The sequence below is a fragment of the Vicia villosa genome, unplaced genomic scaffold (genome assembly GCF_029867415.1).
Source record: "Vicia villosa cultivar HV-30 ecotype Madison, WI unplaced genomic scaffold, Vvil1.0 ctg.000481F_1_1, whole genome shotgun sequence".
In the NCBI taxonomy this organism is placed as follows: Eukaryota; Viridiplantae; Streptophyta; class Magnoliopsida; order Fabales; family Fabaceae; genus Vicia; species Vicia villosa.
In genome coordinates this window covers 111,163-128,049 of record NW_026705234.1, presented here as the reverse complement: position 1 = coordinate 128,049, position 16,887 = coordinate 111,163, and the positions used below count along the sequence as shown (strand labels likewise).

The window sequence follows — 16,887 nt, the reverse complement described above, 5'->3', positions numbered from 1 at the left end:
TTATCATTTATTTTAAATTTTAATTGTTCAAATTTATTATATAAAAATATTTATTATATAAAAATGTCATTTCTCATATAATACGTCCTCTAAATTGAATATCGTTAATCAATTAATATTCTAAAATAAAATAGTCAAATTTAATTTTATTAATTAATATTTACTAATTATTATTAGTAATACCCATTGATTACACAAAAACATATAATACACATTAAACCCTAAAATAAATAAGAAAAAACACTGTTTTTCGTACAAATAATAATATCATTACCAAATTCCTTTAAAAAATCCTAATTTTATCTCATTTAAAAGCCCCAAATCGACAATCTCATCCTCTTCATCCTGAGAACAGAATAGTGTATTTTAGACAGAAATATGGAAAATCAAAAATTCTAAAATTTGTTTTAGCAAAATAAATGGGACCTATAACTTCCAATTTTGCAAGTGAGTGTCAGTATCATATAGTTTACAGCCATAATACCTTTGGCAATATCCTAAACAGTCTTAGCTCCTTGAAAATTTAAAATTTAGCAAAATCAATGGGACCTCTAACCCTCTGTGTTACAGTATACCAAATTTAAAAATATAAAGGTTAAACAATAAAATCAGTTGTTACATGACAACATATTTATTATGTGTTAACAATGTTTAATCCCTGAGGAACATTTTGAGCACCCTTTTCTTACTTTTAACTTGTCTAACTTTTACACATAATTAGTCTTCCGATGATTCTGCATTCCAACCAAATAATAATCAGTATAATCAGTAGCCAAGTCTCCAACAAAAAATGGTGCAATTAAACAATAATAGAAATCCATAACCTTCAGATTAATTACTTTGCTTATTGCAAATAACTTTAACAGTTCCAACCTGCAAACAAATAATACAATTTCTTAAATAATAAATACAATGACCTCAAACCACCACCAGACACTAACTAATCTTTATAGGTCCACATATTAGTTTCAAAGCAAGAGGTAAAAAAGGAAGGTGATGATTTTGCAGTGCAGAAATTGTAGCCTTTAATCATGTTTATGATGGTGAATCATTATTATTATTATCATCGTTTTCAATAATTGTACCTTTTAATCATTTCTAAGGATTTCAATCATCATTGGATTCCGCCTCCTTCTGGTTGGTTCAAGTGCAACGTCGACGCGGGTTTTAACCGCAATCAAGGAACTACTAATAGAGGTTGGTGTATCCGGGATAGTTTTGGAAATTTTGTTAATGCGGGTGTTGCTTGGGATTTTGGTTCTTTCTCCATTCTTGAAGCGGAGGCTTTGGCGTTGAAAGAAGCTATCCAAGGAGCCTTAGCTCTTCATCTTGATCGGATTGTGTTCGAGAGTGACTCGTAACAAGTTGTGCAAGCAATCCATTCCAACATGATTGAAGGCTCAGATTTTAGTTTTATTATTCGTTCTATTAAGTTATTGTTACTCGATTCTCCAAACTTTGAGGTAGAGTTTGTTAAGCGTCAAGCGAGTATGGTTGCCCATTGTTTAACAAAGGCGGCCAATTCTAGGTCTCGACGTAGTTTTATTAATTATTTACCTCATTGTATTGCAACAATTTTATTGAATGAAAGAAGTTAAGTTTGCTTTGGTTAAAAATAAGGATTTCAATAAATCACATTGTCTATAACAAAAACACAAACACGAATATCACATAATCCGCAAATGAATGACAAATATTATAATTATATAAATTTTAGTAGAACGAATAAATCTTGGTAGATAGTAACATTTTTGTTACAGCAAACAAAAATATGATATTTGTGTTAATTATTTATTATGCTATCAAATATTTCATACGGGCTTAACTTGAATCATTTATAATTATATATAGCTTCATATAGCTTTGAATTGAATATCTATAATTCTATATAGAAATTCATCAGGCACAGAAACTAAAATAACTATTTCCGAGTAAACTCATAATTGGTCCAAAAACACAAATGATATTCAAAATTGCCAGTCATGAACACAATGAAAATAAGTTGCTTATAAACATACACTGTAGTCAGTAGGGATGGTAAACATTAAAATAGATTTCAATCTGGTTCAATGCTTGAAGTGCAGCTTCGGCAGCTTGCACGTCATAAAACTCAATAAACTTGAGATGCTTCATTTCTTGATATTCATAGATATGCAATTAAGAACAAGTAGTCTTGCATATGGTTCCAAAAAAACAATTTGTATTGCATATTATGAAGTAACAACCTCATAGATTATGAATTAATATTTACACCTCCATAAAACAACCTCGTAGATTATGAATTAATACTTACGCCTCCATAAAAACAACATCGTAGATTATGAAATAATACTTACATGTCCATAAAAACAACATCGTAGATTATGAATTAATACTAACAACATGAAGCCAAAACTCAAAACACTCCTTCCATTAATCCAACAGTAATCTTTCTATAACAATTTTCAGAGTAAATAAACACAATGAAGATCATCAATGTAAAAAAATCTAAGCAAAACATTATAAGAAATTAATAGAGAGCTAAATGCTTAAGAGTATTATAAAAATCACTTTAAATTATTTTTTCCCATAGTACTTACTGTAGACATAGATATTGCCCTTAACATCAACAAAGCCCCGAAAAATATTGATTAGAAAACTTATCCACCATGTGTTTGTTCAAAGCATAAGTCCTAATAACCTGCAAAATACAATGACACAACAATATAACAGTTAATATATGGCCACAGACAAAACCTTTTCTTATTCAATTTAATTCATTTTTATTACATTCATGAGAAAATCTTCAATTGGTAACAAATGAATTCAAAGAATACAAACAATAATGACTAATTTAAGACACGTCCATATGATTCAAACCAAAATGTTATAAGAAAAATGAGTTTCAACCTCCAATTTTGAAGTTATGCATCCTTTGGCCAACAACGTATAAGAAAAACCACATAGCATGAAAGAAAATAAAGAAAAAAGCACTCAATCATTTGTAACTACAGTTGATGCTGAATTTTACAAAGATGGAGATAAATAGAGTTATGAACAAACCTTAAGTTTATCATTGAAGGACGAAAATGGATGAAGAGAGATAATGGTCGAAAACACACATTTGAAACATGTCCATGCCTTTGAAAACAAAATCAACAACAAAAACTAATTAAATTCATAACATAACAGGGAAATAAACCCTAACTGCTAAATCAATTTATCTAACCCCAAAATCCATAATTTAATGCAACCAACTATAAATCCCTAATTTATTACAATTGAAGAATAAAACAAACAGACGGTAATGACAATATGAATATCACGTCATCAAGAATTGAATGATTCTAAATCATATGAAGAATTTAACCAAAGCACTGTTATAAAACTCATATATGAAATTTTTTCACAAATGGATGATATTATAATACAGAAATACGCATATTCAAAAGAAACAGAAGCAGAGAACTGGCATATCGATGATGCTTAGACTACATGAGTATTGCCAACTCGCAGTTTGGAGGAAGAATATGTTTGGTTTAAGGTTTGAATAGATACACTTTCGTATATTTATGGTTGGTTGGGAAACTACCGAAATTGAAAGAGTGGGATGATTGGAAGTTGTGTAATTTATGGTTGTACATCTTCTGTTTTATAACGTTAACCAATAAAATCAAATAATAGAGGACCAAATTTACGAAAACAGGATTACTCATTTAACTAGTTTTAATTTATAGAATAGAAAACATTTGAAGTTATGTGAAAAAATAGTTGAAAAAAATAATTCAAAATCTATTAAAATGACATGTCAGCAATATTAATTGTCAAATGAATGATGTTACAGCATGGCGTAGAATAGTCCATTTTATTCAAGGAATTTGAAAAGTTTAAACATTTAATCAAAAGGTTAAACGTGGAATTTCCAGGTAATTAAATTTTAATAGATAAATAATAGACTAGATTAATATTAAATTCATTTTCCTTAATGGTGCTGCTAAGTGTACGATTATGACTTTAATTTATTTGAACGGATCAACTAACAAAATCAGAAAAATGATCAAACACCAAGGACTAAGAGTAACTCCAACGGGATATTTTTCTCCGGTTCTATAATATGGCCAACATGTTTTTCAAATTTTTCTCCATTGGAGTTAACCATCCTGGCCAACCGTTGCAATGCAATAACAACGTATCTTTAGAATTTAATAATAATAAAATTAATATTGTCATTGTTAAACAACTCTTTCTTTCTTTTTTTTCTTTTTGTTTAACACTTTACTTGATTATAAATAAGTCTATTTGATAAATTTTATACACAAATTTTCTCTCACACATTTATTTTCCCTTAAAGTTTTAATTTAAATTGCTATTTTAAATAAATTAAAATTTAATATAAATAAAATATTAATATATAAAGTAAAGTTGTGGGATACAATATGAATTTTTTAAAATAGTACTATTGGATTGAAAATTGGATGAGTTGCTTCAAGATGATGTGTCTTAGTAAGTCCCACACATAACCCAAAAATGAGTTGCACCATTGAAGATGCTCTAAGATATACTAATTGCCACATGGCATTCTATCAAGACCTTTCTTCACAATCATGCGGACACACGCTCCACCATAAAGGATGACACTTGTTCTTTTTAATAATATTTTATTTTCTTAATTTTGTAAAAATATTTAACATTAAAATTTTAAAACTAAAGTCTCAATTTGTAAAAAAAAAAAAACTAAAGTAGTGGTGGTGGAAGTGTGGTCCCACTTTTTCACCAAAGAGAAAAGCAAACAATGTCGTAGAAACATTAGTAAGTCCCACACAGAACCCAAACATGCAATTCCACACCATAAGATGTGTTTTCCTAGGTTACAACAACTCTCACAAAGACTATAAATGTCCCAACTCCTATGGAAGAGTCTTTATCTCAAGACATATTGTGTTCAATGAGAATCACTTCCCTTTTCATGATGGCTTCCTCAATACAAAAGGCCATTGGAAGAGATAATCAGTACTGGCCCTTTACATAGTTTATTTCCTCTATGTCGTGCAGGTAATGATAACTTGAGTCCAACAAATGAAATAGAAGCAACTGCAAGTCATGATACTCTCACATCAGCTGCAAATCAAGGTAACAGCTCACCGGCTACAATACTGACAGTCAACAACAACTCAGCATTCAAGGTGAAGGTGACTCAATCAATGTAGAGGAAAACAACATTGAAACTATGGCATCAAATGACGACACAATATAGACAACCAATAACATCAACGATCAACATGAAGTTGTGGCAACTCACAAAATGTGTACTAGGAGCAAGGTAGGAATTCATAAACCAAAATTACTCTACATTGGTCTCACTGAATCAGAAATGCAAGATATTGAATCAAGAAATGTGAATGAGGCACTCGCTAGTCCACTTTGGAAGGAAGCAATGAGCAATGAGTACAAAGCTCTCATGTCGAATCACACATGGAATCTAGTACCATACACAGGCCAAGAAAATATTATTGAATCAAAATGGATCTTCAAAACATAGTACAAAACATATGGATCCATTGAAAGGAGAAAGGCGAAATTAGTTGTTAAGGGCTTTCAACAAACTGTTGGATTAGACTATGATGAAACATTCAATCATGTGGCAAAGGCTAACACAATTAGAAATATCATGTCAATAGCAGTTCATCTCAACTGGGACATTAGACAATTGGACATAAATAATGCTTTTCTCAATGGCTGCCTAAAAGAACATGTCTATTTGCATCAACCAGAGGAATTTCTCAACTATACACATCCAAATTACATCTGCAAACTATCAAAAGCAATCTATGGTTTGAAACGGGCACCAAGAGCATGGTATGATGGCCTCAAACATGCATTGTTAAGTTGGGGATTTCAGAACACCAAGAGTGACACTTCACTATTCTTTCTCAAAGGTACTGATCACACAACTTTTTTCCTCATTTATGTTGATGATATCATCATCACAGGTAGGAATAACAAATTTCTAGAAGCTTTTATCAAACAGTTAAACATTGTGTTCTCATTAAAAGATCTTGGCCAATTGCATTACTTTGGGGGAATTGAAGTACAGAGAAACATTAGTGGTTTATACTTGAAGCAATCCAAGTACATTAGAGACTTGCTCAAAAGATTCAACCTTGAAAAAGTTACTGCTTGTCCAACACCAATGGTAAGTGGCAGGCAATTTACCATTGAGTGGGAACCAATGAAAGATGCAATTCTATTCAGACAAGCTGTGGAAGCCATGTAGTACTTAACTAACACAATACCTGACATAGCCTTTTCTATCAGCAAATTGAGTCAGTACATGAATTCTCCTACAATGGAACATTGGCAAGGCATAAAAAGAATATTCAGATATCTTCAAGGCACCATTGATCACTGTCTACATATTAAACCATCAACTGATCAAGACATCGCAGGGTTTTCATATGCAGATTGGAAAACAAGCATAGATGATAAAAAAATCAGTTGCAGGACAATGTGTTTTTCTTAATGAAACACTAGTGTCTTGGTCCTCAAGGAAGCAAAAGGTAGTGTCAAGATCATCAACTGAGTTAGAATATAGAGTATTGGCAAGGATGACTGCTTTAATAGAGATTAATGAACATAATCCTAGTGGACGATATGTAACCTCCGAATTATGGAACTATAAAATGAGAAAGAGAGCAACTTCGAGGGAATGAGTACAATTTTTGTTGAACACATGGAAATGCAAAAAAGAAATGTTGTGAAGAAAGCATGGTTGATGTTGGTGGCGGGGATATAATAATTTATGCATGTGAGCTGGTTTGCACACATCCATATTTGTAGAACTATGAATCCAAGTTATGTATGCTTACGTGATGTATGATCATGTTAAACTAGTTAGTTTCACTATTTCACTAGATAGTTGGTAGTTGCGAGACTCTATCTGCTTTTGCTTTCAGAGTGACAATCTTTGTATTATCTCAAGCGTAAAAAACACATGTTTTGGTGTTAAAATTGTATTACTATATATTATTTAGCCTTTTAATAAATAAATAAAAAAAAGAATGTTGTATATTTAAGTACAGACAGATTAGTAAAATGGACTTGGCTAAAAATTGTGATAATTCTCATAATTCTTTTAGCAAACAATTGTGATAGACTAATAGAAGAGAAAATGGCAGGAAGCTAGGAAGAATTGCATCTTTAGAAACAATGTTTAGTATTTTTAAAGTTTATGACAAGGCTAGATCAATTTTCACAAAATGTAAAAGAAAATGTTGATGAAAGTATTGAATCTATGTTGTCTTATATTCATATTCATGTTTTATGTATCTCCTCTGTCTTGACTGGTGGACACTTCTCAGGCTGCCTAACAATGTAAATCTCATCACCAGCACTGCCATAAAAGTCTTGATTGCGGTGCCAAATCCATAATGCATGAGTTTCATTCTTCATCTGCATTACACCATAATATATACATTACTATTCTACCACAGATTTAGAGGACCTATTAGACAAATGTGTGGAGACTACAGAAAGAAACATTACCTCTAGAATCCCATGACCGAAGCTGCTTTCGCGGAAAGCGCTATAATCAGGCTGTCGGTCCCAACAGAACTTACCTGTTGCAGGGCCGGACGTAAAATTAAAGGCGCAGAAGCCGCCCATGTACTCATCTGGTGTAGTTGATGGTTCTGGACAGTTTCCTGGTTCATCCGCGTGAGTAATCGCCATCTTTTCCCGGTTACCACCGTCGCCAACCGTGATATGAACAGGACCGCAGGGATCCAATGTGTAGTTATATACTCGGTTTGATCTCTCATATGCATGAACCTGATCAATGTTCTCATTAGAATTTCATATAACAATTATTCGTAATGAAAACGGCTATCAACAATGGTGATATACGCCATTGAGGGAGAAAAAGTGTAACAAACTCTGCAACAGAAACGTAACAGAAAGGCTGTGCAAGATTAACAAAGAAAAGGAATTAACTGTTGTATTGAAGAATTAATGATAAGATACATGAGGTGTCAAGTATATATACACACACTAAGATTAAATAACAGCCATTGGATCTAGATACTAACTAAACTAATGAACTAAGTTAGTATAGTAAACTAAGATCCCCCCTCAAGTTGGACTATGTATGCTACATAGACCTAACTTGGACAAGATGGAAGTCAGGGCAGGTGAGTGTAATGGCTTAGTAAACATGTCTGCAAGCTGGTTTTTGGTGGAGATTGGCAGAAGATGAAGAAGTTTGGACTGAATCTTTTCACGAATAACATGACAATCAAGCTCGATGTGCTTGCTACGTTCGTGAAATGCAGGATTATGAGCTAAGTATATAGCGGATTTACTGTCACAATAAACAGAGGCCGGCTGAGACATAGTGATGGTGAGATCTTTGAACAAAAATTGCAACCACTGGAGCTCACAAGACAAAGATGCTAGCGCCCTGTATTCGGCTTCAGTTGAAGAGCGAGACACCGTGTTTTGTTTCTTTGATTTCCAACAAAGAAGAGACGTGCCAAGAAGAACACAAAAACCAGTGGTGGATCTACGCGTATCTGGACACCTGGCCCAATCAGAATCAGCAAAACCATAAAGCTTGAACTCACTAGTGGAAGAGAACAAGATGCCCTTAGCAGGGAATAGCTTGAGGTATCTGAGAAGCTTAATGGCAGCCTGGTAATGTGGAAGTAATGGCTTAGAAACATATTGGCTCAATTGTTGCACTGCATAGGATATGTCTGGCCTAGTATGAGTGAGGTAGATCAATTTGCCAATCAACTTGCGATAGGAAGTAGGGTCCTGCAAAGCCTGGCCAGTAGAAGTAGACAGTTTTAAATTTGGATCAAAAGGCACAGATGAAGGCTTGCAAGCAAGTAAACCTGTTTCTTCCAACAATTCGAGTGCATACTTCCTCTGATTCAAAAAAATTCCCTTAGTGGATCTTGCTATTTCAAAGCCTAAAAAGAACCTCAAGTGGCCAAGATCCTTAATTTTAAATTTCTGATCAAGGACATGTTTGACAGAATGGATCTCATCAAGTGAATTACCTGCCAAAACTATGTCATCAACATAAACGAGCAAGGCAGTGAAACTATTGTGAGTGACCTTGGTGTACAGGGAGTGATCTGCCTGAGATTGAGAGTACCCCAGAGAAAGAAGAAAAACAGATAATTTTGAATACCACTGCCTGCTTGCCTGTTTAAGGCCATACAAGGATTTCTGTAATTTGCATACCTGTGTAGAATTGGAAACAGAGAGACCAGGTGGAATGGACATGTAGACTTCCTCATGCAAGTCACCATGTAAAAAAGCATTGTTAACATCCAATTGCTCTAAGTACCAACCTTTAATGGCAGCAACAGACAAAAGAACTCGAACTGTGGTGATCTTAGCCACGGGAGAAAAAGTATCAAAGTAGTCAACTCCCTCAAGCTGAGTGTACCCCTTTGCAACAAGCCTGGCTTTATACCTTTCAATGGAACCATCAGCCTTGTATTTAATCTTGTACACCCACCTACAACCAATTGGAACCTTTCCATAAGGCAAATCCACTACAGTCCAAGTATGATTCTTATCAAGGGCCTGCAACTCAACATTCATGGCATCGATCCAACAGTTATGCTTAACAGCCTGGGAATATGTTTTAGGTTCAATATTTGTTGAAACAGAACAACAAAAATTCTTATAAGCAGTAGAGCAATTGTGATAGGATAAGACAGAAGAAAGAGGATAAGCAACTTTGGAGGACTGAGTAGAGTTAGAAGTTTGAGCAGAATAGCAATGGTAATCATCAAGATATCTAGGAGGATTGGAGGATCTAGTAGAATGTCTTAAAGGGGGTAAAGAGGTATCTGTATTGGCAGGCTGAAAGGAAGAGTCAAGAGAGGGATTTAAGGCTGAGTTGGGGGCAGATGACATGCTGTCACTAGAAGGACTAGAAATAGGGTCAGGCTCAGCAAAGGGACTGCCAGGTAAAGGAACAGGTTCAGTAGAGGAACTGACAGGTAAAGGAGAGGATGTTGTATCAAGTGGGGACTGATTAATGCTATTACTGTCAGGTGATGAACCTAAAGCAGAAGGAAGAGACAACTCAGTGGTGCTAGGCTGACCAGTAGGAACATGTGGAGGCAAGTCAAGAAATTCAATTGGAGGAGACTTATGGGGAGAATTGGATGGTACAGATGGAATCTTAAAGGGGAAGATATGCTCATAGAAAAGGACATTTCTGGACACAGAGATGACATGACTCTCAATATTATAAACTATATAACCCTTGGTACCATCCCTAAAGCCTAGAAAAACAGCTTTTTGAGCTCTAGGTTGAAATTTTGTCCTATGTGCTTGTAAAGTAGAGGAAAAACATAAACAGCCAAATACTTTCAAATGGATAAGAGAAGGTGGCTGCTGAAATAATACCTCATAAGGAGATTTAGATTTCAGAAGGGGAGTGGGCAGGCGGTTGATCAAGTGCACAGCATGTTGCACACAAAAATTCCAAAGGTTTAAAGGAACATTAGAATGAAAATACAATGCACGAGCCACATTTAGAATGTGTTGGTGTTTTCTCTCAACGACACCATTTTGTTGAGGAGTCTCAACACAGGATCTCTGATGAATAATTCCTTTAGATAGCAGAAAATCAGTAAGAGCAAGGAATTCTGTACCATTGTCAGACCTAAGACACTTAAGGGAAGTTTTGAATTGGTTTTCAATGAGAGCCACAAATTGAATGAAGCTAGCTTTAGTTTGGTCTTTTGTTTTGAGAAAGATAACCCAAGTGAACCTAGTATAATCATCCACTAAAGTTAAGAAATACCTATGTCCTAAAGTAGAGACAGTAGAGAAAGGACCCCATAGGTCAGCATGCAATATATGAAAAGGAGCACAGGAATTTGAAATGCTAATAGGAAAAGACAATTTCTTTTGCTTAGCAAAGTGACAAGAATCACAAGGATCAAGTTTATTATTACAAGTAATAAAAGGAAACAATTTTGAAATTTCCTGTAAACCTAAGAAAGGTACATGACCAAGTCTTAAATGCCATGTATTACAAGAAGTATTATTAACAGAAGAAACAAAAGAATGAGAACTTGTAGTCTCGAGGATATAGAGCCCCCTTTGCACATTAGCTATACCAATCATTGCCTTGGAATTGTTCTGCATTATGTGACAAGCATCAGCATGGAACTGAACAAAACAATCATTGCTATCAACAAGTTTAGCAATAGAAACAAGGTTAACATGAAAGCTAGGAATATACAAGACATTTTGTAATGTTAATGAATGAGAAATGACAACAGTACCAGCTATGGATGCAACTATTTGAGAGCCATTGGGCAGATTAACAGGGATAGGAATTATATTTTTATGAGTAGTGAATAATGAAAGATCAAAACAAATGTGATCTGTAGCCCCAGTGTCAAGAATCCAAAGATGAGGATTCTTACCATTGGTGTTTGAGTGTGAGGTCAAGGCAAAAGGAGAGGTGGAGATAGAGTTGGCTTGGGAGTTAAGCTGTGACTGTTGTAGCAATGCCAAGATGTGAGTATATTGCTCTTGAGTAAGACCAAACGAGGGTGCAGAGGATGAGCTTGAGGATTGATTCTCAGAAGCAGTATGAGCCACAGCAGCAGGCTGAGAGGCAGCATTAGAACCTGAGGTAGCATTAGAACCTGGAGGTTTGCTCTTACCCTTGTAGCCTGGTGGGAAGCCATGCTTGAGAAAACAAGTCTCAATAGTATGATTGGTCCTTCCACAGTGAGTACACACCCTAGCATGTCCCTTAGGACCAGCATAACCCTGAGATTTTCCTTTGAAGGAATTACCATAGCCAGACTTACCATTGTTACTCTGAGTTTGAACATTCAGAGCAGTAACTTCATCATTAGTACTAGCAGGAGATACCAAATTAGAAACAGAACTATTCAATTCTCGCTCTTGTTGTATAACAAGGGAGAAAGCCTTATCAATATTGGGAAGAGGGTTCATCATCATAATTTGTGATTTTGAGTGTGTGAATTTGTCATTTAATCCCTTTAAGAAACGCAACACATAATCTTGTTCCCTATAGCGCTGAACAGAGGCAATAGCGTCACAAGAACATGGAATAGCACATGTACAAACAGGAATGGGACGGTAATTCTCAAGTTCATCCCACATAACTTTCATCTGAGTAAAGTAATTAGAGACATCGAGTGTACCTTGACGAAACTTGTACAATTCTTCTTGGATGTCAGAAATACGAAAGATATCCCCATGAGAAAACCTAATTTGCAAGTTCCTCCAAACACCAGCTGCATTATCAATCCATAACACTGACTTCGCAATCGACTCCGAAATTGAGCGTTGAATCCAGGCTAGAACCATCGTATTGCACCGAATCCAAGGCGCATAGAGTGGATCAGATACCGGTGGTTTAGGAAGAGTTCCATCGATAAACCTGTCTTTGTTCTTGGATATCAACGCAATCTGCATTGAACGAGCCCAAATATGGTAGTTCTTGACGTCAAGTGGAGGAGAAACGAGCACAAGCGCTGGATTTTCGTTTGGATGCAAATAGAAGGGATTAGCGGAATTGGTGGAGAAATCTGCATAGCTCTGGTACGCCATTGATGAAGGAGAAGGAACGCAAGGTAAAGCGATCGAAGAGAAAAGAAAATCGTCAATCAGAACAACGAAAGGAGAAGAAGAAGAGGCAATGGCTACCAGAGCTTGATAAGCTCTGATACCATATCAACAATGGTGATATACGCCATTGAGGGAGAAAAAGTGTAACAAACTCTGCAACAGAAACGTAACAGAAAGGCTGTGCAAGATTAACAAAGAAAAGGAATTAACTGTTGTATTGAAGAATTAATGATAAGATACATGAGGTGTCAAGTATATATACACACACTAAGATTAAATAACAGCCATTGGATCTAGATACTAACTAAACTAATGAACTAAGTTAGTATAGTAAACTAAGAACGGCAATATGCTTACATGTCCATTGAAGACAATGTCAACACCGTATTTATATAATAAATCTTCCATTTCGACTCTCATACATTCTGCTTCTCTATAATGTGCCTTGTAGGTGCTGTACCAAGGTGCATGCCATGTAGCTACCAACCATGGAGTTACTTCCCTGTCAACAGAAGCCAAATCCTTCTCCAACCATTTATACTGGTCCCCTGCAATACTTTAGCCATGTCAGATACACGAGGACTATCGAAAATGTCAAAGAAACAAGAAGAAAATGACGAACGTAGAGTTAACCTGACTTGTCGTACGATATGTACGCGCCCAGCATTATAAAATGTATTCCTCCAGCATTGAAAGAATAATAGAAAGTGGACGACGATCCACTCTCTTCTGACGGAAATGCAAACCGAGAACTATAAGCAACGAATGTTTTGTTCTCGGCTTGTTGTTCTATCTCATGATTCCCTTCTACTACCATTATCGGGACACTAGAAATCAGAGGTTGCATGTACCTTCCCCAATAATCCCAACGCGGTTGATAGGTTTCATGGATGGGAGTATTATTAAAAGAGCAAGAGTAGCAATCTGAACTAGAACCATTAGTAAGATACAAGTTAGCATAACTAGCATCACCAACCAATAGAATAAGACCAGGATGATTGCTGGCCATATGATCGACGGTCGACGTGGTATTATACGTAAGACCTAAGTCTCCAACCACCGCTATTCTGCTAGGGTAACTCTTGGGGCCTGAAACTGGCATTGTTCTGAAATAGTGAATGTCGCTCATTACGGACAAAGATGGATCTCCACATTTGTATTGATATAGAGTGTCGGGTTTGAGTCCTGCAGCATAGAGAATACAATTCAAGAAGGGTTGGTGCATATGAGAGAAAGGGAAAGGGTTGCTTGTAGTTAAAGGTAGAGTGTCGTACCCGTGAGACGAACATGATGTATGATTCCTGAAGTGTAGTTTTGAAGTCCTTCAAAAGGATATAGCTGACTGTACACAAGGGAATAACCAGCAGCTTGGCGAGTCAACGACCTTCCGAATCTTCCATATTGAACTATGCTAGCAACTGTTGTAGGATCTAATGGTTCTATGTTTTCTCCAATTTGGAACTCTCCTGTAAATATAAACCAACAAAATCATATTTGTTTTATGCCAAATGTGTTAAATAAACAGACACTACTTATCAATAAACACAGACACATTACATGTATCCTTGTGTTTGATAGGCTTAAGAAACTATGTGATAGAGTACGTGAGACAAATAGAAAAAACTCCAATTTTTAAAGCCATATATGTTTAAAAAAAACAGGTGATATCTTTGAACTCGAATCATGTACAACCAATGAAGCTCAAACACATGTGTTGCGGTGTTTAACACGCATCATGTCCGACACTTGTATGACTTGTACTACACGTGTCAAAAAATTCAAACAAATATCCCTAAAAAAGTAGTTTTCTTTTGGCTTCGACACTTTTTTAGTCTGTGTTTGACCCTCATAATATTTATACAACACGTGTCAGACAACTCAGACAAGTGTTTTAAAAACAAAGTTTCTTTATCTGCTTCAATACACTTTATATATTTTTTGGGACAAATATCACACATGTGTAATAAAAGGATTAATCATGTAATGAAGTTATGTTTAGATGAATATTTTGATTAGAATATTTTTAATTCTTCTAATAATAGATGGATAAATAAAGCTCAAGCACTATTATATATAATATATGTAGGAATGACGGTGTCTTATGTTTTTGACATTATCGTTTACGGAGTGCCGTATTGTTTCGTGTCCCAATGTTTGTGCTTAATAGTTTAACACACATGTGAGACAAGTGTCTTAATCTTTGATTTTAATACAATTCAAAAATTACTTAGACACTTCTCAAACACTTTTTAATGATTAAGGATGTGTTGAATAACTGACCACTAAAAGAAATAAAGATATTAAATTTGATTAAATCTTTTTTAATTTGGAGGATAAAATGAAAAACTATTGTATTTTATTTAAATATATTTTTTTAAAACCTACAAACAAACTATTTAAAAAAAATCGTAATCTCTTTTATATTCAATTAATCGACTTATAATTTATTTATATAAAAAAAATTGACATTAAACTAACCAATATAATATGACACTAAGTATAAGATTGGTTCCTCTATTAAAGTAGGAAAGAGTGATTCTAAAATTATACAATTGATTTTAATATTTTTAAAATATAATATTTAAAAAATTGTTAATTTATAGGCATTTATAATTTATTTATATTAAACCTTAAACCAATAATAATTTATACATATCAAAATCAATTATCAAATACTACCAGTTACTATAACAAAAATATACATAATTTTTTTTTTTCAATTGATGTTGACTACAGAGTTAATTAATTCTTACTTCTACTTCTACTTTGAGTAAGATTCAGGCGCAGGATCATCTCCGGCTCTTTGAATTCTGCCCTCCATAGGGCCAAAATATTTCAATGGATAAAAATAAAAAATTAAAAAAGTTGTATTTAAAAGATATCAAATGTTTAGATTGCAGAAGAAGGGATGGCAGCAAAGAGAAAAAAAAAAGGAGAGGATCTGAATCTAAGATTCAGCGAGTGTACTTGCTAAGTCAATTGTTCCATTCGATACAGGTGAAAACATTGTCATTAACTGCATTTAGAAAAAACAACAAAAAATTGACTTTTCTAGATTTACCTTTCATAAGAATTGTAGTTAATATAGGGACGTTTTGTTTTAACTTTAAAAAGAGAAACTTTTTTTATTTTTGAAATACTTTTTATAAATGTTTTTTTAATAAATATTACGTTTAATACCTCTTAATTAAATTGGTGTTCCGCTTAATCCCTTAAATAAAAAACTTTACAAGTTAGTCATTTCCGTCAATTTTTGATAAGAAAAGTTTAAGTTCTGTTACTCTGCAGTAAGATTAAACTCCCAAATGTGATTCAACATTTATACGCTAAATGCAGTCTTATTGTGATCATCCTTATAGTTCAAATACTTAGTTATCCGAAGATATTTTCAAATACATCGAATTGAAATCAATTGAATGAATTTAAAAATAAATTCTTTCTTATAATAAACTTAAAAGACTAGTATTATTTTTTTTAAAACATCACTTCTTGGAATTATTTCAAAAACAATTTAAAAAAAATTGATTTTACATTTCATTTTCCCGTGACTTACTCAAGTCATTGTAGAAGAGATAATACAATATACATCTTGGGTGGAAATCCCAAAAAGAAAAGAGAAAAGAGAAGATGAGTTCACAGTGATTTGTGACCTCTTATTTGAAGTTGAGAAACAACTAGTAATGAAAAAAAAAAAAAAAACATGGTGTGTACCTGTGATCCAAGAAACCCAAACGGAGTTATGAGAAGCAGAGAGTGAGAGCGAGATTTGTTCCGGTTCAAAACCTTCAACATTTCTCTGAACAAGAGGATCTGTGTCTGGCAAGTCCACCGCGTTTCCACGGAAGCTCTTGTCAAGAGGAACCGTCACAGGCTTGAAAGGTCCATCCAGAGTCGTTGGAATACGAACTCCACCGTCAACAATGGCTATCGATAACAACAGTAACAGAGACAGTGTAACAATAAGAGGAGACACTAAAACTGAACCCATTTTTTAAAGGAGCGTGAAGCTAAGCATTGATGTGTATTTAAATGTATATAAGCATGTGAATGGTCACAGAATTAAATTAATATAAAATTGTAAAGAAAGAACTATTTTTTGTCTCGAGGGAGATGAGATTGAAAATCCACAAATCTGGAAAACTTGTGCTCTGCTGACGTGTAAACCACGTTCAACCTTTTCGACTCTTCACGCTCAAGTTTATATAACATGCTTACACGTTTCTTTCAACCTTACTTTACTGATTTTTAAATTGTCAAATGATGTTTTTT

At 34.4% G+C, this 16,887-nt stretch overlaps 1 protein-coding gene across 1 annotated transcript; it reads right to left on the bottom strand.

Annotated features, from left to right (window-relative positions):
* Positions 1-7,086: 7,086 nt before the first annotated feature.
* Positions 7,087-16,763, bottom strand: LOC131628796 (purple acid phosphatase 15-like). Its single transcript, XM_058899612.1, has 6 exons — positions 16,330-16,763; positions 13,893-14,084; positions 13,252-13,803; positions 12,976-13,166; positions 7,522-7,806; positions 7,087-7,428 (listed from the first exon to the last, which is right to left on the bottom strand). The coding sequence occupies exons 1-6, from the start codon at positions 16,604-16,606 to the stop codon at positions 7,291-7,293; spliced, it is 1,635 nt and encodes a 544-aa protein (XP_058755595.1). The 5' UTR covers positions 16,607-16,763; the 3' UTR covers positions 7,087-7,290.
* Between the last annotated feature and the right edge of the window lie 124 nt (positions 16,764-16,887).